The sequence below is a fragment of the Excalfactoria chinensis genome, chromosome 17 (assembly GCF_039878825.1).
Source record: "Excalfactoria chinensis isolate bCotChi1 chromosome 17, bCotChi1.hap2, whole genome shotgun sequence".
Lineage (NCBI taxonomy): Eukaryota > Metazoa > Chordata > Aves > Galliformes > Phasianidae > Excalfactoria > Excalfactoria chinensis.
This window is the reverse complement of record NC_092841.1, coordinates 1,509,959-1,533,756: the sequence shown is the minus strand read 5'-3', so window position 1 is coordinate 1,533,756 and position 23,798 is coordinate 1,509,959. Positions and strand designations below refer to the sequence as shown.

The window sequence follows — 23,798 nt, the reverse complement described above, 5'->3', positions numbered from 1 at the left end:
ATCCCTGGGTACACGTGTTACCCCTTGGGCACTCCACTCATCTTTCTGCTGGGCTTCTGAATGCAGGTGGTCCAGGAGGTGCAGGAAACTGCTCCAGAGCTCAGCCTCAGTGTGCTAAAGCTGGGCTCACCTTTTGGTTGCTGAGAGCCTGTTTTAGCAATGGGTTGAGTAGTGGGATGGCAGGATGGGAAGGATGCACTTAGGACTGAGCATCCTCCTCTCAACTGCTCACCTGGGAGTCTGATAGGTGACCTGCACAGCAGTACTGCTTGGTGGGGGCAGCTCTGCATGCATGCTCTGCTTGCAGCACTGTATGGTCATAAAAACATTAAATCATCCAAGATAATGAACTCCATCATAAGTTAGAATTCAGTTTTCCTTTCATTGAGCCTTTTCTTCCTGTGTTGCTGCAAGATTGACCTGGAGGCTGCTCTGATTCCTGCTGAGCTGCCCTTCAGCTGGGGCTTGGAGGAAAGTCTCAGCCTGCCACACAATTAGGCATCCAAAACCTCACGGAGTAACTCCTTTTGGTACAGGACCACAAGCTCTGGCAGCTCTTCCTGCTCGCATTGCAGTGTCCCCAGCACCTTGTCCCGGCTCTGAGCTCTCCAAGGACACCTGCACCTCCCTCTGCTGGCAGCCGGCATGCACGGAATGAGGGTACTAACCCTGTCTGCATCCCAGACTCTTCCAGTGGTTCCGTTTAAGCCCAGACCACAGAAGCAAGGGGAAAATCCATCTGTGCTGGCCGCTGTGATTTGATAGGCTCAACGTCTTGCTTCCCATCCCAGCTTCATTCCCAGGAAGGATCTGCTCATCCTTGCACTTGCAGGACCCCAAAACTCTGTCTTAGAGGCAGCTGCCAGCCCCACCTCAATAGAAGCCTTCTTCTCCCTCAGCATCTGCCTGCTCACTCCAAAGCCTCATTGTTTCTCCATTATGCACATGATGCTGCACATTAGCCCCTTGGCAGCATCCTCTCTCCTGAACCATCTCGGGATGGGATGTGTCTGTGTGTAGTACCAGTGATGAAACCCATCCTATTTGCTGCTGGATTTGGGGCATAGCCTGTGTCCATGAAAGCCATGGATTGCTCCAGCCCTCCTTGAGGCACTACTCCTGTGGTGGAGGTAATCTCTGGGCAAATGAGCCTTGAAGGAGCCCTTGGATACCACACAGGTAAAAACCATAGGGCTGTGTGGCTCTGTATGAGCTGGGTGGGACAGAAGCCCAGTATTTGGTGACAGAATAAGGTCCTGAGAGACAACACCAGGCCCAGGGGCACTCCTGAGCAGGAGGCAGCAGCAGCCTGGAGTTGTGTGCCCAGATACTGCAGGTCCCTTAGCAAAGCAGGCAGCATCTGCTCAGGACATGCTCACCCTGGTGGGAAAACAGGAACTGGTGAGAGTTTGGGAGACGTTCCAGCTGCTCCTTGGAGCTCTCACATCGAAATAGCAGATCCTTGACATATGCAGGAGGATGGATGGCTCACATCCCTACAATCCCCTCGCATGGGGAGTGGGCAGCTTCCCTGTGGGAACAGCACCTTACAGACCCTGGCAGCTCTGTAAAGGGAGGCTCAGCGGTAGTTCAGCGCATCTGGGGCTCTTCGTTTCTTTTGGGCAGCCAAAAACCATCCGAGAGCACCACCTCCTGGGCAAGGCAAAAAGCACGGAGTCGACGCACGATACGGAATCACCCAGAAGGAAAATACACCGATTTCCCATACTGAAGTCATACAAAACAAACATGGGAGGAGACGGGCAAACCTGGGCCCACTCAGGCTCCCTCAGGGATTTCATGCCCTCCAGCTTGTGCATCTTTTCCAGACACGGGATTTTATTCAAAGAATAAATAAGCTTGGAGCATCCCTGGGAAGGTCACTGAGCTCCACTGAACATCTTCTTGAACTGGGAACATCTCCCCAGGATGAGGTCAAACAGGTTTACTTTTCCCCTCTTACCTTCACCTCCTTCTCACCAATGCCAGCTACTCACAGTTTCCAAGCTGGGAAGAGATGGAAAAGGAATGGGATGAGCAGAAGTGGCTGTAAAGCCTCAGATCTGCAGGTGAGGAGCTGAATATGAGCCACAAACCCTCTCAGTAAAAAGCTGAGTAAAACCTCCAACACTGTCTGCCAAGTAGATATGAGGACACCATGATCCCTCCTTCTGCCTTTGGCAATGCACCCTTCAAGGGCTTCTCCATCTGAAAGGTTCTCCTGGCTGATGGCTGAAGTGTGAATCTGGCTGATGTGTGAATCTGTCACAAGTACATGGGGGGGACCCAGGGCTATGCCCTTTCCCAGGACTGTGCCCTCCCCTAAGTCAGCATTGCCTCTCATTGCTGGAGCCACTGACCCTGAGCAGAGCAGGTCTCAGCTATGGACATGGGAGAGGAGCTTCCATTTCCACCTCTTCACTTGGAAAAGGACCTGCCTCTGCCCCTGAACCTGGTCTCACCTTTCAGGTACCGACAGACTCAACTCTGCCACCCAGGAGTGATGCAACCATGTGTGGAACTGGGGCAAAGGCACCAGGAAAATCAGTGCATGGGAAAAGGCGAAACTAATGACACCAGAATCCCTTTGATTTTAGCATGGGCAGAGCCGCAGAGGGAGGCAGACTTGTTTTCTCAGTGCCTATGTATAGAGCAGTGAGCTCATAGTTTCCAACAATGGAGAGCATCCAAACTATGGGAAACAGGAATTTCCACCCCGCCCGGTGCCAGCTGAAAGCTGAAGGTGGGGAGATGCTTGGTGCCCCAGACCTGCCCATGCTGGCCCAGGTCACTTCTACAGCACTGAGGAACTAGCAGATTCAAAGAGGGTCATAAATGGGAACGTGCTCCCAAAGGTGATGGTGGGACCTCAGCCCTAGGTCAGTCCAGAGAGTTCTCAACACCATAAAGAACAGGATAGTGAGAGGAGTGGATGTGGAGCAGAGGAGCAGCTCTGGATCTCTTTATGGTGGGATTTCATGGCATTGGAGGTACTAAAGGGTACCAACCCCACACAAGGTGCTCTCTGCATTTTGGCAGCTGCCCCACAGCAGGGGATGGCCTGGTAAGTTTGCACCCACCCTTTTTCATCCAGAAACCAAACCTGTGATGTAACCGCTGCACCCACGGGTGGTGATACAACTGCCCACGCCTGCCAGGGCTCGAAACCACCACAGCTGCCCGTGCACTGACTGTGGGGACACATCTGTTGAGTGCTGGGTGCCAGAGGTGCCTCGACACTCTTTGCCCTCTCTTCTTGCACCATAGATCCTGGAGATTCTTGAGGCTGGAGGAGCACAGGACTGGGAATGGTTCTACAGAGCATCTCTGCACCCATGTGAGATCCCCACTTAATCCCAGGTTTCTCCTAAACTATGATGGAGACTGCAGGCTTCCCAGGGCATAGGAGTCCTCTGGAGCCTCTTTGATCGCGCTGAGGACACTGGCTGGGCTGAGGATGCTGACAGGATTCAAGGTGGTGGCAGGAACCATCCACTTGCAAACTGCTTTTGAAAAGCTCTGGAGGTCAAGAGAGGAATGGTAGCACCCTGAGACAAGGGGTAAGGCCACAGGGAGCCTTTTCTGTGCAAGTGGAGGGGCTTCATCTGCCCACAATCTGCAGCAGATGATGCTGGAACCCTGCAGGCAGGCAGGAGGTGACTGACCAGAGCTCTGCTCTGCTGTGAGCTGTCTGGGTTGCCCTCAGCCATGCTGCTCTGTGGACTGACCATCTAGCAGCGAGGGACTGGGTGACACACAGGGGAGTGAGCACGGAGATGAGACCAGTGTAGGGATGGGGAGCAGCAATGTGTGTGATCTGAGCCTGTCCCTGGTACGGGGCCATGCTGTGTTTGGGGGCCAGCAGCCTGCAGTTTGACCCTGGGATCCCATTACAGTGAGGCCAACAGGCAGCACTGTGCCACCTATCCCTGCCCTCTGACGCCTGATGCCGGCTCCACACCCACTCCCTGGCAGGGTTCAGGCTTTAAAACTCGAACGGGTTCCTCTGCATTCACAGCCCGGGTGCTGCCCTGTCCTCGCTCCTGCCTTTACGCAACGTGCTCGCATGAAACGCGCAGCCACCTCCTTGCTGTTATATAGGCACCCCACTCTCCAGCCTGGCTGGTGCACAGCGCTGGGGACAGCAGTGGAGCGGATGGAGAGGACCCTGCCCTGGGGCCCTGCAGAAGGTAGGGAGACTCTGGGGCACGGGGTGAGGGATTCCTGTGGCTCTGCAGGGAGCAGCAAATCACTAAAACAGAGCAGGAATCGGGTCCCTTTTCTTGTAAGGGATGGCTCCTTGTGTTGGCGCAGCCGTCCCAGTTCAGGGAATGGCTCCTGGGCTGCCATGCACATGTGTCCAGCAGCAAGGAGGGAATGCAAAACCTCTAGAAACAGCTGTGAGGACATTCAGGGTGCACTGATGTTATGCAAAATGGGGTGCAGATTGGATTTGAAAACACAGCATGGTCTGGAGAACCTGCCTTCTTCATGGAACTCCAACTGCTGAGCCACTCTTGGAACTGAGTGCCCCTCCTCCCTTCTCCTTCTCCTTCTCCTTCTTCTCCTTCTCCTTCTCCTTCTCCTTCTCCTTCTCCTTCTCCTTCTCCTTCTCCTTCTCCTTCTCCTTCTCCTTCTCCTTCTCCTTCTCCTTCTCCTTCTCCTTCTCCTTCTCCTTCTCCTTCTCCTTCTCCTTCTCCTTCTCCTTCTCCTTCTCCTTCTCCTTCTCCTTCTCCTTCTCCTTCTTCTCCTTCTCCTTCTCCTTCTCCTTCTCCTTCTCCTTCTCCTTCTCCTTCTCCTTCTCCTTCTCCTTCTCCCTTCTCTGAATGCTCCTTGCCCTGAGAAATACTTCAGACCAAGCCCATGCAAGGCTTTGAGTCCATGGTGTCCCCATTGTCCCTGCACCCCACTGTGCCCCAGGTCAGAACAGGGGACACACCAGGCAGCAGGGCAATGCTGTGGCTAGCAGGCACACACTGCGCTCCAGCAGTGACCCGGCTATTGGGCTGGGACATCCCATGCTAACTATTGCAACTGAGACCCCACTATAACACCCTGTATCCCTGCTCACAGCTGGGAAGTGCCTGTGGTCTGCAGCTCAGGGATGGCTGAGACCTCACCCAGCAAGGAAGGAGCCCCTGCCGAGTGCCCCGTCTGCTATGAGAAGTTCCACCCCCTGGAACACACACATCGCCAGCTCAGCTGTGGACACGCCTTCTGCCACGACTGCCTGGTGAAGTGCCTGCTCTCTGCCAAGCTGGACGGTCACATCCAGAGCAGCATCATCTGCCCTGTCTGCCGCTACGTCACCTTCCTCAGCAAGAAGAAGGCACTATGGCTGTCCAACCCCCGGACACTGGAAATGCCCCTGTCACCTTCCTCCTTACCCCAGCTGACCAAACTGGAGAGCAGCAACGCCCTGGTGGTACCCAGCCACTTTGTGATGCCGGTGCAGAGCTTGGAGCGGTGCAGCCCCACAGGTGCACAGGGAGAGTTGGCACGTGGAGCCCACATCTTCATCATCAGCAGGCATGGCATGCCACTGGTGGACACGGACTACTCCTCCCTGCGGAGAGAAAGCCAGGCGGAGACGCAGAGCACCATGTCCTCCAGCTCAGCCCTGGGGCTGCAGTGCTGCCAGTCACCCATCGCACTGGCAGTGCTGCTCATCCTCACTGTGGCCCTGCTGGCGGCTGTGCTCCCTTGGCTACTGTTGGTCAAGAGGGACTCGCAGTGAGGACAGGAGAGACTGTGATGGTGGAGGAATGGTGCTGATGCTGGGGCTGGCACCTTCCCAGAGAAAGCCCAGATGCAGCTCCAGGGGAAGTTTTCCCATCTGCCCAGGAATCTGGGATGTTCCTGAAGATCTCTGGGTGCTCACGTGCTAGAGGTGTTGCCTCATTTGGTTGAAATGTGGCTGCTTGAGTCCTGTTAGAGGATCCTTCTGTGTTTTAGTGGTGTGGTGGAGCCAGAAGGACCCAGCTCACAGCCCTGCCCTCCCTCAGCCCTGCTCTCAGGTCCCCCCCAGAGGTGTCCATGCTCCTGCTTATCACCATGTCCCTCCTGCCCTGGGCACCCAGGGACAGGCAGCAGGGAGGGAGTGAAGGCATAGATCTGGGCTGCATCAGGGGCGGCTCTGGGAATTCCATCCTGTCCCCACATCAGGGGGAGGTGTGGGCATCTGAGAGGTGTATGTGAGATTTGGGTTCCCCCATGCCCACTCCAAAAGAAGTCACAGTCACAGTGACTGTGGTGCTCAGGAATGCACTTTGTTGCTTTCACAGATCCCTGACATGCCGAGTGGAAGCAGGATGTCCCTTGCTGTCACTGTCAGGAGCGTGGCACGTAGCTCCTAAAGTGAGAATCCTTCTTGCTGGGCATCAGGGGGCTGCAATGCTTTGGGATCACCCAGGACATTTCAAGGGGGCAAATAAAAACTGCCCAGTGTTAGAAATGCTGCTCAGCAGGAAATTCCCATGGCAGCCCTATGGCCCATCTCTGAGCAAATGCAGGGCATCGCTCATCCACCCCTGGGCCTGTTTCCATGGCTGTGTACCAGGTGCAATGACATTGACCCCTGCACTGGGAGACTGCTCAGGGAAAAGTGCCTGAGACACTGCACTGGAATGGAAAATCTATTTCATAAGAAATAATTACCTGCCAATAATGCGTCCCTGCCTCCTCGTTTAATAATTGCCCTAATTATTATTATTCTGGATGTTGGGGAGGTACTGGAGGGTGCCAGGGAACCAGCCCCTGGCATATAGGGCTGCTGAGGGGCAGGCAGGTCTGGGGGAGCCCAGTATTGACTGCTGCTGCTGGAGTCCAGGAGCCACTTGGCAAAGGACTTCAGCAGCAGCTCCAGGTTGAGAGGGGACATCTTGGGGGTGGCAACAGGGAAGAGGAGACCCAAGTCTAAGGGTGCCATCAGCAGGGAGAGGCAATGCCATGGACATTGGGTGGGGCCTGGGGGCATCACTCTGGGTTTGCCACAGGGTGGCACTGCTTGGTCGGAGCTGGCTGCCAGGACTGGCACAGGGACAGAACCAGGACTGGGAGGTGGCACCCTGCATCCCCAAGAGGGTGAGTTACAGAGCCCCCCTCCGGGAAATCTGGCTGTAAGCAGCTGCCAACAAGGCAGAGCCTGCACTCCATGCTGCACCCACGCTCTTCTGCTGCTCAGGGCCAGCTGATGTCCCCATCCCCACATCCTCACCAGAGCCACCCACATCCGCTGGGGTCTGTGTGCATCTGGGATAGAAATTCCCAGTCCTTCCTGTGCTGATGGAGAAGTTGCCAGCATCCTATTTTCTTGCTATTAATGTTATTAAGCAGCCAGTCCTTCCTGTGCCCTCCCCTGCTGCTGATTCCTGTGGAAGAGGTTTGCAGCTCCAGCAAAGCCAAGCCTACAGGAAGCAGGGCCAGGGCCATCATAGGGTGCTGAGGCCATCTGCAGCTCAGTGCTGAGCGCCTCAGTGATTTGGTTCATCATGGTGACCAAAACACTGAGCCCGCAGCTCACAGACATGCATCGGGTGGTTGCATTCTCCGCTGATATCCCACATCATCTGAGGTGGGGACACACATGCAGCCCTGTTTGGTCCTTCTGATGTCACCACCTGTCTGTGGACACAGTCAGTCACTCGTGGCCACAATCTCCAGACAACATCTCACAGGGTTAGTGTCAGCTGCGGGCTCCTGTGCTTGCAGTCTATGCTGGAAGCTGCTGGGACAACTGGAGATGCCCTTGGTGCCCTGGCTCCATCACAAACCCTTCACCTGTTTCCGCTGCAGGGGAAGGTCAGGATGTTCCATCCCTTATCTCCTGGTGACACTGGAGGTCTGTCCCCCTGCCACAGGGATGAGCCCAGAGCATGGGCTTTTTTTCACAAGCAACCACAAGCTGCCCAAGGCAGGAGCCCATTAGGGCAATTACTTCCTGAGTGTGTTGAGGACTGGGCTAATGGCTTTCCTGCAGGTAAGGATGGCTAGCCTGCGTACACACAGAATTAAAGGTCAGCTAATGGTCTTAGGGTAGCAAAAGGGCCGAAGACATCCTCCAGAAAACAACAGAGGTAGAGACACATCCCTTGTGGGTAGGGGCTCTGCAGAACTGTGAGATGAGAATAAAGGACTTAAACAATGGGGCAAGATGCTGGGAGCACTGATGCTGGGCTGGGATTGCTCTGCAAACACGTGGCAAGAAGAAAAGTCCCATTTGGGCTGGGAGAGGGTAAAGAATGGCCCTGACAGTGTGTTTTCATTTACAAGTATGCTCATGTGCCCTGAAGCCCAGCCGGCAGCTGCCTGGATGCAAGGTGAACCTGGTTGTGTTCAACCTATCGGTGCGTAGGTTTCTATGCGTGCTTTCATGCCCATGTGTTTTATTTTCAGCAGCATGTGTGTGCCTCAGCTGGAAGCTTCCAAAGAGATGTTTGAACTAAATCAAGTTGACTCACCAGACTTGGGGCTGGGGCATCAGTCATCCCCAGTGAGGGAGCTGGAGTACCGTGCATGCACAAGGAGATTGCCCGTGGGATGCTTCTAAAGCAAATGAAAGACCCCACAGCAATTGGGTCCAGCAGGCTGCATGATCCTGATACAGCACCCAGCCCTTGTGCTGCAGGCACTTCCAGGCATTGGCACAGCCCAGGCAGGCAGCTCAGGGGCCTGTGCTGAGTGCCAGCTGCTGAGATAAGAGCAGGGATGTCTCTGCCAGCTCACTGATTTTATAAAGGCCTGGAGAAAGCTCCAAACACCTCCTGCAGGCCTGAGGAGCCTGCTGAGGGAGGACTCAGGTACAGTGGCTCTCTGCCCATGCAGGTGCTTCTGAAGATGCTTCTGAGGATGCTCCCCTCTGAAGAAAGTGGGGGTATAGATCCTATCCAACAGTGCGCCCTCTGTTCTCCAGTAAGAGAAGCTTTCTGCACTTCTCTAACTGCTATAGGACCACCAGCACGGGCACTACAAGATTTAGTATTGCCTTTGTAGGGGGAGCCCAAACCACCCCAGGTTTGATCCATTTCTCCCAAGTATGAGTATTTAATGGGCAGAGAATAGCTGGCTGGTGAGTGAGTGGGGATGAATGGGCATTAAATGGATGGATGGAGTTTCAGCATGAGGACAGGGCACTAGATGGAGGTGTGAGGATAAAAGGCTGTGGGGGATGAATGGGCACATGGACAGGTGTTTGCATTTTTCCCTGTTGGATGGACAAGAGAGAAGAAACTGGGCATGGGAATGATACATAGGACCCTGTAAGATCACCTAAGCCTTACCATGACACTGTGATCCTCGTGAACCCCATCTTGAGCTGTGCACACACCAGGGCTGTGTTTCCAGTCCTTCCCAGCAGTGTGGGATGTCCACACGGAAAGGAGTGGCTGCAAATCCCAGGAAGCACTGTAAAGGGACAACCAGAACAGCCAGCAGGCTGGCAGACACTCCTGATGCATTTAAGATGTTCTCCTGCACAGTGTCCAAACACTGACTTTGCTACTCCTGACTCATCTTCCACTGATGACTCCATCCATCACCCATGTCACGATGACTTTGCAGGTGGAGATATTGTGCAGGCAATAAGCACAGCACGATGCTGACTGGTCTATAGGGGTGCTGTTGGTCCCAGTGCTCCTCCATGTCAAATTCTTACCTTTCTCTGTTTCGAATTGCTGGCTGGGCAACCCCCATCAGTGTGTGATTTCCCAGGCTGGAGAACACAGCTGCCCTTCCTACATCAGCATTACCTTTGCCTGGTGGCAGCAGGTCTATGAACTCTGGGTAATGGCTGCATAATGCATCATTAGCGGGAGAAGGTGGCACTTTTATGGCTTGGAGATGGGAGAGGTGGGAATTGTGCATGGCCCAGGAGTGCTTACTGGCCAGACATGCCAGCAGGCTCCATTAGGATCCAGCCTCTGAGAGCCCCAGCTCCATCAGCTGAAATCTCAGCATGAATAATTAAGAAGAAAGCTCCATTGAGCTCCCTCCCCTCCCTGCACCCAGCCCATGAAGGATGGGATGGAACTGGCCTGGGCTGTCCAATTGGTGTGGGATGCATGCATGGTGACAGTGACCCAGCTGGATGCCTGAGTCTCTTCAGCCAAGATCTTTCTGGCTCCATCTCTGGCACATGGCAGCCACTTTTTGCACATTGTCCACCTGTGGTGGCATATGGGGCACAGCCCCAGGCAGAAATCCCCTCCTGGAGCCTTGCACAGAGTGGGGTTTTCCAGAGCTGGAATGGGTCTGGGGTTGGTAGTGCATGAAGGGCTCAGCTGGTGTCCTGCTGACACCTGAATGCCCGCTGTGGGACCAGATGCCCCCTCCCTGGTCTGGTTGCTTCTCCCATGAAGGTCACACACAGCTTCAGGAACTCTGTATTTCTTCTTTCCAGCAACTGCTGGTGGACACCTGAATGAGAATTTTCTAGGAAGACCTTTTCAGCAGGCTTTGTGTTAAATGATGTGCCATTCTGCAACAGTGTACAGACCTGGGAAAGCAACTTTCCTTGTCCTGGGAGTGACTTCTCTCCTGCTTTGTGCTGTCCGTGCTCACTGTGCATGGGCACATCTTGGCACAAGTATGCAGGAGCCCTTGCAGGTCCTCTGGGCAGCTGGGCTGATACCCACCCAGGGGTGTGTAAGTTTATGCATGAGGGGTTGGTTCAGGAAGCCACAAGCCCTAGGAAGCACAGGGATGTCAGCATCACACAAGGGCTGCTGTCATCTGGAGATGCTCTTTATCTTCTTGTCCAACCCCTGGGCAAGATCCGCTGGCTGCTGGTCTCAGACACTTCTCACCCCTATTGCTAATGATTGCAAGGCTTTGCAGTGAGCACAATTAGTTTCTGGCTAGCACTTCTGGATCCATTTGAAACCCAGCCAGGGCTCAGGCAGGCATTAATGGAGCTCTGGTCTTTAGTGGAGGCTGGGAAGTGAAGCGGGTCTGGGGGAGGGGAGCTGGGGGGGGGGGGGGCAAGAGTATGGATTGGAGTGAGGCTGCCATGAGGGCACCGGTGGAGTCTTAGGATTTGGGGAAGTGCTCTCATTCCCATGGCTGGTGTGGTGCAGAAGCCCAAATCATTTCAAGATCATATCCTAATCCCAACCCTAACCTTAACATGGGTCAGAAATGTCAGCCTTGTAGTTAGGTGAGGTTGGTCAGGTCCACTTCCATCAAGTTTGGAAATCCTCCAAGGGCAGAGATTCCCTCAGCTCCCTGCAGTCCTGTTCTGCCCTATGACCACTCTCACTGTGAACTTCTTTCCCACTGGATTTTTCCTCAGCCCCCGTTACCTCATCTTTTTTTTGTTGCACAGCTCCAGAAAGAGCTGGTCTCCATTTTCTCTCCATTAGCAAATCCTATTGCATCCCCAAACCTGTAGGTTATTTCTTGCTGCCCTCTGCTTCCCAGAGAAAGCCAGGTCAGACATTAATGACATAATGACATGAGCTTCCCCAGTGGCTCTGCAGTTCAGCATCCCCGTGACAGCCCAACATCAGCAGAGGTGACCCCATGGCCAAGCTCCACAGCAAAGCCTTGATTCATCTCAGCACTGCAGAATACCAGCAAATACCAGCAACCCAGGGCAGCAGCGCTGGGTGGAGACAGCAGAACAAGCCTGCAAGTGGCAGTGTAGTGAGTGTGCGATGGGATGATGTGAGGGTGGTGTCGGTGCTGCTAGAGGTGCAGAGCTGCTGTTTCCCACCCCATTCATCCACCCTGCCTATCCACTGCGGGGCAGCTGTAGCAGGTAGGGTTGGTGAGGCTTAAACCCCAGTTGAAGCCCTGCTCAGAGTGCTGCCAGTTCTGGGAGCACATGGAGTCACTGCTGCGGTTCTGGCAGGGCCAGCTGCAGGACTTTGCTAGTCTTTAAGCAAGGCTGGCCCTGCCCGTGGGTGAAGTTCAAATATAATCACATTCCTGGCTATGAGCTGGCTTCTTGCTTGATCAGCCAGGGACAGATGTCTGGATTCAGGCTGGCGGGGTGCCCTGAGGAGGTCAGCTCCTGCCCAGGGCAGAAGGCGATCAATGGCAGAGGTGGTGCCATTGCTCCCAGTGTTGCTGTCCTGGGCTTCTGGACAGTACTGACAATGTCTGTTTCTGAAATGACGTGGCCACTGGTTTCGTGAGGATTTGTAGGAATCACAGAAGTCCTCTTAACCTGAGTTCACTTGGTTTAATGACTTGTGGAGTTCCCTCTCCAACCACTAAATGTGATTGCAGAAAGGCCAACAGATCCCCATGTTTCAAAGAAGGGTTAATGCTACTGCTGTTTCCCATTGGTGCCCCTATGAATTATCCTACATGTTCTACCATGTTTTCCATCAGCCATTCTCCTATGCATAATAGCCATACATGGACAGAGTTAGCACAGCCATAAATCCCCCCTCACCCCACCATCAACCTGCAGTAAACAAAGGACTTTGAAAGGGAAAGCAGCAACTTTAACAAAGGAAGAAGAACCAACACAATGAAATAAAACCAGAAAGGTGACACCAAAACAGTTCCTCCAGAACACTGCGATGCACAACAGCCTCTCATGGACCTTGCAGAGCTTTGCAACCCCAGGGCACAGCTCAATGGGTCTGATGCCATCCCTTGGTGCAAGGATTCCTTGTTCCATGTTCTGGGGCACTGGGAGGTGGATCCAGCTAGGTTTCAAATGTGAATTATCTTGACACTTGAGGCTGTAGTGACCAGTCACATGCAGGGCCACCAATCTCCATGCTGCTTCCCAGCAGATCATCCCCATCTCTACCCTCCTTCTGCAGGTCTTGTTCTCTGTGTGCTGCCCTTGAACCTTTTGGCATTAAATGGCTGATGAGGGTGGACAGAGGGCATGCTGTCCACAGCCCATGGGGAAGTCTAGGGAGGTGTTTCTGTAATGGTGGGGAATCAGTCCTGCATTGGGTCACTACAGCTGCATCATACAGCTTATGTGGAAGGTCACAGCTCAACCAACAGCCAAGTACTGACGCCAGTGTCACCCTGTTCACCAGCATCCAGAGAGAAGAAGTGATGGCAGCACCCCCTTATCTCTGGGACAGGAGCTCTGGGATGGGAAATCAAAATGGAACTGGAATGAAGTTGGATAAAGCTTTAAATTACTGGAAACTGATGCCTATAATGGAAAGTGTGGAACAACCTATTTGGTAGGTGTTAGATGTGGTTCTACCCCATAGATGTCTTTATGGTACGCTGAATACTGTTGGAAATGAGGAGGAAGACATGGATCTCTTCATCCCCTCTCACCTGAGATTTGTACTTGGAGTTAGCAGGGAGGCTTGTTTCTTCACTGAGCCTCCAGTTTGACAGCTGAAACACTGCATCTTTTCATATCTGTCCTCAGCTTTAGTAGTTCTTTGAACTTAGACCTGAGAACATCAGTAAGTGCCAATAGAAAGTGCCTGAGATCTTGTTGAGGTCAGGTAAAATGTACCTGAGACCTCCATCCAGCCACCAGCTGGCTTTTGTTAGGAAATCCCCAGTCCCTCCCCATTTTGTTGTCTCCCTCTCCCATTGAGTGCATCGAAGTACAGGTCAGTTCCCCAGGCTGCATGTCCTGCTGGTGCCACAGGCCACTTCACACCCTCAGTGGGGCTGGGAGAATTAGTCCGTGCTGCTGCCTGGATCCTGCAAGTACTCACCAGGACACTTTGCAGTGGTTCAGCTGCTGCCAGGAAGCTCCTGCTGGGCTCACTGAGATCATGGCAGTGGGTAGAAGGGTGCTTAGAGAGGAAACGAAGGCACTGTTCAAAGGGTGCCTGCAGTACTCGTGCCCATGGTGGCAGTGATGCGCTCAGCAGGTCAATACAGTGCAACTCATTCTGTGTCTTTTTGGTGGCAGGTTTGCAATGGAAGAGCTTTTGTTGAGGAGCGGCATGATAGAGTCCTTGTTTGGTGCTGTTCTCCATCTGCTTGTTCCCTGCATTCACAGTCTGGTCCTCTTTAGTCCCTTATAAACAGACAATGGAAATAGACATGAATACCTTAACAAATCCTGCTGACTCAAAATCTCCTCAGTAAGGACATATAAAATCAAAACTCTGGGACTCAAGGGGCCATCGATCCTAAGATCAGATACAGAAGCACCAGCAGAGGTAACAAAGAGGATGTGCCCAGGCTCACAAGCACCACCTTCAGCTGGGCACTGCGAGGCTCAGGATCAGCCCAGGCAGAGGAACAAGTAGAGCTGCTAATATTTGGTCACAGGAGGACTTCTTGCAGAGCCACACCACCACAACCATGACGTGGTTGGGGCTGATGTATCCCTCCCAGTGCCAGCAAGGTGCAGAGAAGGGGAATGGAAAGCTGTGATATGGAGGGCCAAGGCTACTGAGAGTGTACATGAGCCATGGGGGATGACACCTGGGATGCACTTCTGCAGCATTTGGGAGTTAAAGCATCAGGCAAAGAGAGCTCCAGTGTGTCCTTTGTGGCAAGGAGCAGCCCACATCAGGAGAAGGGTCAGGCAGTGACAGGGACCTTGCACCCATTCCCCCTTGGGTGTTGTCCTCCAGCCATGCCCAGGCGGCACCCAACAAGGGACAGACATTGAGTGGTGACAAAGCCCTCAGCCAGGCTTTGTGGGCTGGATTGAACAGGCTAAGCACCAGCAATTAAAAATCCCAGAGCAAATAAGGGAGGGTGCTGTTAGCTGCTGCCCTTCCTCCTGTGTTGCTGCAGTATCCAACTAATGTTTTTTACAGGCTCTTATCTGGAGGCGCATCAAGGAAATTCTTGAAGGAGGTAGTCTGAAGGGCAGAGGGGTGGAAAAGCACCCGGAAACCTGATGGTGGAGGGGGCTGAAAGGGTTGAAAACGAGGTACCCCATCAGGTACACTGTGACTCAGGCTGTGTCTGGCAGTCACTGCCCTCAGAATAAGAAGTTAGTGAATAAAGGGAATTTTTCCTTGCTAATTGTGAAAGGCTTTATCAAAAAGTTGCACAAGGAAGTTTGTCCTGAATGGCTGATGGCTGGAGATCCCATCACTGGCAAACCTCCTGTGCTACGTGCTTAAGTGAGGTGAGAGGGCAGAGCTGAGGGAAGGTGAGCCCAGTCCCAGCCCTGGCACTCTGGAAGGTGCCCATAGGGACATCACTCTCATCTCTGCCTCTCCTTATCTCCTGTGTTGTTATAAATCCATTAGGTCCTTGGGGCAAGGGTTGTCTCTGGGGCACCCTGCTGTCATCATCATTCTTTCGTTGCATGACACACAGCCCTGAGCTGCCACTAGTTAACTGGAACAAATGGGCTCCAGCAGCCACACCAGCAAGCTGATGGGGAGGAACACCCCCTTGGGACAAAGGAAATCCCAGAACCACAGTATGGTTTTGTTGGAAGGGACCTTACAGCCCACACAGCCCCATCCCCTGCCATGGGCTGGTTGCCCCTCACCAGATCAGATTGCCCAGGGCTCACCCATGGCCTTGGGCACCTCCAAGGCACCACCTGATCTCTGTGCCTGCTGGGCTATGCCAAGCCACTAGGTACAGCCTGGACCAGCCTGAGATTAAAGGAACGTAATCTCAAAGCTGGTGTTCCAACATGGCACTTTGGACCCAGTTTGTGTGTGTTCAGCATTTGTTACTGGGCTGTGCGTTGTTCCTGGTGACACAGCCTTTATTTGGCTTTTTATAGCTCCATGTTGACTTGCTGGAAATACACCCCTCCACTGGAAAAGCCTCCCCAGCCTGGACAGCCCTGGAACTGTGACACGTACAAAGAACTGAGCACAGTTTAGATGACATCAGGTTTTGCTCCTCGCATCCCCATTTGCTGCATCCACAGTGTTCACACCAGAGGTCTTGGTGCTAAGAGAAAGCCCAGCTTTGAGTTGTTCCTGCTGGCACTCTGTTTGCCCAGGCTACAGTTATCATTACCTGTCTTTCTACCACCAGGTGCTATTGTATGGCAGCAGAGGCTGTCCCCAGTTCTCACCATCATCTGATGGGAAGGTCAGAGCAGGTGCAAACCCCACTTCCTATTTTCACCCAAATCCTTTCCCTGGCCTCACTTGCCCACGCTCATCTCATCCAACCCACATCCTTGCCCATCATCAATCCATCCCACCGCATTTGTAAATCTGATGTTCCTCCTGCAGCATGGCTATCTGCAGCAGGTCCAGCTCCCCAGCACCAACAAAGCATCCCTGTGTGTGACGCCCGTGGTACCTTTCCCTGGTGTCCATGTGGGCAGGTGATGCTCGGAGAACCTCAGTCTTTGTGGATGCTCTTCACCAATGAAACGATGCTTTGCAGCTTCCCAGATGGTGAGATTGCTCCTCCAAGCGTAAGTTCCCATTTCAGCGCTGAGGGTCAGTTAAAACCCAGCTCCCTATAGGGCACCTCAATGTTGAACGTGTACCAGAAGGTCCAGAAGAGGAGACTGAAGGCGAGCAGCAGCGCTCCACAGTAAACAAAGAAGTCCCAGTAGCTGAGAGGAGCAAACAGCCCCAGGAGGAGCAGGATCAGCCCCACCACATCACACAGCAGGGCCAGCAGCAGCACCGCGCCACAGCGCCCAGCCAACCCATGCAGGGCCATGCTGCAGCCCCAGCCCCAGCATCCCTCCCCGCCGCCGTGGCAGGAGGAAGTACAAATGTCACAACACACCTTGCAGAACAATCGGGAGGCAGCATGACACTGCTTTAACCATTTCATGGCCTCACCATCGCTGCCTCAGCTTCTTCCGCAGCAGGACACGGGGCTTCCCTCTTTTTATTAGGAAACTGAGACACGGGGCTTTTTCTGGAGTGTCAAAGTGCACCTCCCTTTGCAACCCCTCCCAAAAGCAGGTCTTGCTGGAAAGCCAGAAATCACACAGCCTGTGCCATCGCCCATCCCCAGAGTGGGAACTGTCAGGTCAGTGGTGAATCACTGCAGAAGGTGAGACTTCCCAGAGATTGTCTGCGAGCAGCTTGGTGGGATGCTGGGCTGATGCTTTCTGCTCCTCAGTTGCTGTGTGATGTTGGGAATGTCCTTCCTCTCCAATCAGCACAGGATGTCAAATAAAGCAGCCTGGGAGTCCTTGGCCAAGGATGGCCTGGGGGCAAGTGCAAGGCTGGCACTGGGAATAGGGTGATGGCTGGAGTTGGGCACCATGTTTGTTGCACAGGTGCTAAAAGCCACTGGGCCCCTGCCTGCCACCCCTACGTGCATCACAGAGCACGTCCCCATCAGCCTCTCCCCCCTAATCCAGGCTGCTTGTGTTTGTGTCTATCTGTTCATTTATTTTAATTCCAGGGTCTTTTTCTTCCATTCCCTGGATTTCAGAGAGCCTTTTCATATTCCATTAAGTAGTCTTCATCTTCAGGAAACACCTCTTAATGCTCCAAGACTTCTCTGCCCCCTTTTAGCCCAACTTTCTCCAGTCTCTGATGCCCACAGACATCAGCCGTGTAGGACGCTGTGCATTGCAACCTCCAAAGCAAACAGCTCAGCTGAAGGTGGGACTGATGTAAGGAGCAAGAGTCAGCCCTGGCCTGCCCAGCCCTGCACTGTGAAAGGCTGTGCCGCCTTGATCCCATCAGGCCAGACAGAGAGTTCTTTTGGGCTGCGTTTCTTGCTTACAACATGGAAATGAGAGCAAGAAACCAAGCTGGCAATGGCAGCTCCCTGTTTCCCCCCAGGTTTAATGTTATATGGCACTTTGAGGGGATTCCAGAAGCCCGGCTGGGATTTGCCCTGTGGGAAATGTTCTCATCCGGGTGCAGCTCCGTGGTGCTGAGCCATAGCAAGCAGTGCATAGAGCAGCGATCTGCCCACGATAGCACTCACGGAAATGCAACACACGAAATAAAATCACTCCCCCAGGCTAGGAAGGGACCCAGACGTTTCCAGAAGTTCATTCACCTCCAATTATCAGCTCAGAAAACTGCAGACAGCTGCATTTCATTTCCCAAGACGTTGAAAAACAAACAAATAGAATCAAGCAGAGAGCAATGCTTACCTCTTCTGCCTTTTTCTAGCCCAGTTCTGCAGCTGAGAGGATGATGTTAGCAGAGCACACTCCCAGAGGTGGCCCTGGACAGGTTTGCAGAAGTATGCAGCAAGAGTGAACCAGTTCTCCAAAGGGAACAATGAATGCATGTCCCTCAGTTACACACGAGCCGGGCACAGCTGGAATGTGAGCAGATGAATGGAAGAGCTCTGACAAAATCTAGCAGGTGTCAGTCAATATTTATTTAACTGCAGTGTTGGGAAGCAAATCCTTAAAACAGGGCACGGAGAGGCTGCTTTCCCCGGGGCAAAGCCCTGTGGTGGGTTCAGCAGGTGAGAGCTGGCTCAGACCTGAACCTGCACTGAGAGCAGCTGCAGGGATGGTTTCCAGACCCAAGCTGTCATATCTCACCTGCTGCCCACTTTTACAGCCTTGGGGGGCTGACCGTGGTTTTTCTGTCTGCACTCAGCAGGTGCTTTCTGGGCTCTCTGCAGCTCTGCAAACATTTGTCCTTCCCATACCTGTGCTCAGCTTTACAGCAAAGAAAACGAAAGCACTTCCTAATAAAATAATTCCTTGCACTCAGAAGGTGGGTGGGCACTGGCTGGGCTGCAGCCAAACCTGGACAAAACCTCCAAGGACTTTGCCCAGCATCAATGACACTGGTTAAATGCACAGGAGGTGAGAGGAGAGGAGCAAAAGAGGGGAAAACCTTCTGGCATGAGCCAGGTTCCTTTCCATGGGCAGGAAGAGCACAGACTGCTCCATGGGCCGCAGCAGCATGCACCCACAGCCCCGGCTCACACTGAGTCTCTCCATCACAGTTTCTTCAGGAAATAGTTTTCCACTGGCACTTCCCACCTGCCTGCACAGCCGCATGGTGCAGACTGGGGATCTCCCACCTGCTGCAGGCTCACAGCACTGGGGTCATCCAGAGACACTGGGGAACATTTCCCCTCCAAAGTGTTCTGTAGACATAGTGAATTTCGTAATGGGTTTCCTGCTCTTTTTATAGAACACAGAAGCAGATCACATTGGATCTAGCTTTAATGAGAGTTGGGCAGGACTGCTGTTGTTGCCTGACCCAGTATTTTCTTCACAGCATGTGTTTGGTTTCTTTGTTCTGATCTGAAGCATCCCAGGAAGATTCAGGAGCAGCGAAGCTGTGCTTTCTGCATGCATGGAAATGGCCTGAAGGCACCAGAACCCCATGTGCAGACCTAGGGTCCCTCAGCTATGTGCTGTCCCAGGGAACAGCCATCTAACACGGTGCTTGATGTCCCCTTGTTTTTATTATCCCTTTAGGGATCTGCTGTCCTAGCCCTGCTTTGAACCCAAAGGCATCTCCCATCTCTGCAGACCTCCCATGGCAGCAGGACACAGAGGTTCTTTGGTTCCATGGCACAGCACAGAGACAAGATTTCCCTCCTTGGAGGCCCTGTGATGTTGGCTGGGCTGTGTCAGGGCAAGGACTTGGTGTCATCTTCCAGTGAAGCTTTTGTGAACAGCATTTCTCAGAGCTGGGACCAATTTGCACTGCACATGTAAATGCAGATCCCACCCAGCCTCTGGGTCTCTCATACAGTGGAGTGCTCCCACACTGCTGCTGGGTTTCTGTCTGCACCTTCAGCTTCAGCCCGCTAATCCAGCTCTGCCTTCAATTACTTTTTCTCCCTTTACCTATCTGACCCCTACAGCTCAGACAACCAGAGCCAAGCTCTGCTGACCCCTGGGCTATTGCCCTCATCCCCATCTGTGCAGCCTCCATGCCCCACCTGTGCTACCTGTGCACCCTTTCACACCTGAAGGGTCCCTAGGCAGACCCCAGCACAGAGCCCCAGTCCAACCCATGGCTTCAGCCCTCCTGGTCTGTTGCCTGTCACACCCCAGGTACAGCCAGCTCCCATCCCACAGTAGTCATGAAGCACCACAGCAGCAAGGTGAAACCCTTGGGATATTTCTGCTTTAATTTAATCAAATATTCTTGTTATAAATAACCAGCATAGAATCCTGTTACATTTCTGATCTCATTGACACTTCACCAGCTGTCTCTTTGGTTGCAAGATGTGCAGAACAGGACCCCAGTCTGTGTCCCCATCCCTCATACTGTTCTGTCTTCCATGCCAGCCCTGCTGCTCACCTGCTTTTCTGGCTGCAGCTCATCCTTGGGCAGGAGCTTGGGGTGAGCCTGTGCCCACTGCAGCCGAATCAATAGAGAACCAGCCTTGTGCCAAGCCAGCTCTGAAAATAACAGCAGAGCACTGCTCAGAGGGATGAATGGTTGAGGAGCAGGAGGAGGTTTACTGGGTCTGCTGCCAGACCGCGCACCTCCAACACCCCATTCACCAGCTGGCACCAGCAGGGGACACGTGTGCACCGCACGGAAGCACCACTCAGGGCACAGCCAAGCTGGGTCAGCAGGATGTGTTCCTTGAGCATGTGCATCTTGTGCCAGCTGCGGGCCAGGAGCTGCCTCTGCTGCTCCCATCATCAAACACTGCCAATCTTACCCCCATCCTGGGGGGAGCATCCCAGCCATCATGAGGCTTTGGGCTGTGGGCGCTTTGGGCCATATCTGCAGACCAACCTCTGCTTTCATTGGGACTCCTGGTGTTATTCAGAGCTCCCAGCATGTCTGTGGTGGAAGCTCCTGAGGGATGTGGCACTCAAACCAAAAGGAAGATGTTCTGTGCTGATGCTCACTGTCCTAATACAGAGCAGGGTGTTGCAGAGCTGCTGTATCCTTTTGCCAGCCTGTCTTCATTCCCAGGAGTGTCCCACTGCTTTAAGGGGGTGATCCATGGAAGGGGGTGGGAATAATGCATGGAGGTGCAGGTGGGGTCTCCTCTCCCGTGCCCCTCTTCTTCCTCTGATCTGCATTAAGCCATGTCTCGCCTGCCCCTGGTTCTGGGTTCACCCGCACGGGGCTCCATGCACTCCCCAGGTGGGATGCTGTGGGAGACAAGCTGGGTCTGAAAAATCAGAGTCCCACTCAGAGTCAGGTGCAGAACATGATGCGCCCTGTTATATTAACCCAGGTTTTGTTGTTCAGACAGAGAGTGGTTTTTTAGACTAATAATTTTCATTTCAGGTGGAACTGTGTGAGTGCTGCACCTTGAGCACAGAGTGAGCTTCAGCTCACAGCCAATACTGCCCAGCTGCCATAGCAGATCTGCACCGGGGAATTCCTGGCCATGAGCCCCATGTCTGATCTTCCCAAGCTTTGGTGATGTGCATTGCCCATCCTGGTGGTTTCTGCTGTGAAGGGATCTGGGACCATGCTGTCCTGCTGCCCCTTTCTGTAACAGTGGAGATACCTCCTTGGGACAGATGTGAAGTCCAGTGCTCACGGCAGCTTTACCCACACGGTGCTGGGTTGTCTCCTCTTCACTGCTGTGCTCTACAAAAGTTGCTGACAGAGGCTGCTAGGAGCTCTGTTTTCCCCTTCATGTGTTGCTTTGGCCATTGCACAGCATGTGTTGTGTTGGCCGTTGCCTGGTGAGGTGATGCAGGGCACTGGGCTCACCACCAGGTCCTGATCTCTTTTTTCTGGGGTTCCCTGCGCAAAATACAAAGTTCACTTTCATGCTGGGGGCCGGTACAGCATGTTCCATCTTATAGGGAAGGGACTGGGATAAATTCCTCTAGGAGAGTACATGAGAATGCTTCTTTTTATGGCTAAAGTGGGGAGTGGGCTGGGGGCCTTCCTGGGAGGTGCTCAGCGGTTAAAGAAGAAGGACTTGAGGCTCTGCAGGAAGTGTGACTTCTGTCTCTGCTTCTGCTTCTTGCGGATGATGGGGACCCAGACGAGGCCACAGACCAGGAGCATCAGTCCCATGGACAGGAAAGCGGGGCCGCACATTTTGTACACCTCGCTGTTCTTGATTTCAAAGCACGACAGGCTGGTGATGATTGTCCCGAAGAGGAAGACGGCTGCTCCGACAGACATGACAATGATGGGCTTGTGGTAGATGTCCCACTTGCTCCTGGAGGTGTTGGTCCAGACAGACTCGCTGCGGGAGCTGATGCACAGTGTGCTGGCCGTGTTGCTGGTCAGCAGCTCCTTGGATGGGGGGGACTTCTCACTCCCACTAGGGCTCGGGATGGGAGTTGCCATGGGAACGGGATCTGAGGGGGAGACCTAGGGTGGACAAAAGAGAACAAGCAGAGGACTGGTGCTGGAGGATGGACTGAGTGCTGTCCATCTAGTCATCAATGAGTGCACGCCCTTGGCCAAGCCAAAGATTGGGAAAAGCTTGGTGCAGGGAGAGAAGAGCATCACACCTATATGAGCAGCGTATTTCAAAATAGGTGACTGGGTCCTGCAGGGAGAAGGGCTGAGGGCGATGTGGGAGTCCCATTGTCCACCCCTGCCCCAGGGCAGGTCTCTTCCTTAGAGCTTCTTTGCCCAGAGGCAGTGATGCCCTGGCACTGCTGCCCAGAGATATGGGTGCCCCATCTCTGGAGATGCCCAAGGCCATGGGTGAGACAGATGGGGAGAGACAGTCCATGGCAGGGGTGGGTCTGGGGGGGCTGTAGGAGGAATGAATGCTAAATGCTGTGCTGTGCTTTGTGGTGTTGGGGTCAGCCCTGTGGCTTTCTCAGGGGCCCTGCCCTTGCATTAGATTTTCACCTACTTGAGGAGGAAATGCATTTTCCCAGAAACAGCATGACTTTAGCACGGGGAAATCATTATGATAAATGGAAAATGCAGTGCATTATGTTAACCACTATTTCATCGGAGCAGGGGAAAGCAGGATGTGGAGCTGGCAGGGAGCGCCCGCGGGGTTCAGCGTGCTGCAGGGCTGGGCCCGCTGAGCTCAGCTCTGAGCACCGTGCAGGCTGTGAGCCTGATGCTGATCCAGAGCAGTTCATCCAAAACCCTTCCCAGGCCCTTGGACACAGCAGGCTGAGAGCTTGTTTCCAGGAAGATGTGCACCACGGGTACTATCACATTGGGTTTGCAGGTTTGCATCCTGCTTTGCCTATGGTGAGGTGCAGAGGAGATAAGTCCAGAACCTGGTGACTCCAGCCTATTTCCTGCTGCTGCTGCTTGATGCTAGGGCTCACACCATGTCAGTGCAGCCACACAAAGCTTCAAAGTTGCTCCAGTGCTGCGGCCCTAATCATCCCTACCTGGGCCATTATCAGCAGGTAATCCCTAACTGGGCTGTGCTGGGCCCTGTGCCCATCCCAGGGTGCTGACACTTCCCTTATTCCTTTCACCCATGTCCCTTTCCCAGGTTTGTGATTTCTTCTGATGTAATTTTTACCCCCCACTACCAAAGCACTGCTGCAGAAATGCAGACCTGGTGGCACTGACATATTTTTGTGCCTTTTCGGGTTTGCAAAAATTGGAGCAACAAAAGGAAAATAAGAGCAGATCTCAGAGCTTCTATTCCTCCCATCTGCAGCTCTCCCCTACTCTGTCAAACCAGGAGAGATGGGGCAGAGCAGAGGACTCATCCTGCCATCCTGATTTGCTATGGCCTTTGGGGAGTCTCTTCCCAAGATTTCATTCTCCACAGTCATGGCATTTCTTGTCTTTCTCTTATTCCAGCATCCGTTGTGGAGAGTTTTGATGTTCAAGACACTGCATAACTTTAATTCAGTTTTGTGGTTAGAAGTTTACCCTCAGCCCTGTCATGCTGCCCAGATCCCTGTCTGCAGCCCCAGCACCCTGCCCAGCTCCCAGCACCCTGCCCAGCTCCCTGTTTATGGTTATCCTGCCTGCCATTGGGGTACATTGAGCTCTGCAGAACACCTTCCTCTCCACTTTGCAGAGATTTAATGTTGGTCTCCTGCAGAAACCTTCCTCTTCCTTCCAGGCTTGCATCTGCACTAATCTGGA

The 23,798-nt window shown here is 53.4% G+C and overlaps 2 protein-coding genes across 2 annotated transcripts; one reads left to right on the top strand and one right to left on the bottom strand.

Moving 5' to 3' along the window:
• The first annotated feature begins 5,104 nt into the window (after positions 1-5,104).
• RNF222 (ring finger protein 222) lies at positions 5,105-5,737 on the top strand. The gene has a single exon (XM_072352280.1). The coding sequence runs from the start codon at positions 5,105-5,107 to the stop codon at positions 5,735-5,737; it is 633 nt and encodes a 210-aa protein (XP_072208381.1).
• Positions 5,738-21,665: 15,928 nt separating this feature from the next.
• On the bottom strand, positions 21,666-23,092 carry PIRT (phosphoinositide interacting regulator of transient receptor potential channels). The gene is made up of 2 exons (XM_072352286.1): positions 23,084-23,092; positions 21,666-22,088 (listed from the first exon to the last, which is right to left on the bottom strand). Exons 1-2 carry the CDS (start codon positions 23,090-23,092, stop codon positions 21,666-21,668), a joined length of 432 nt encoding a protein of 143 aa, XP_072208387.1.
• Positions 23,093-23,798: the final 706 nt, after the last annotated feature.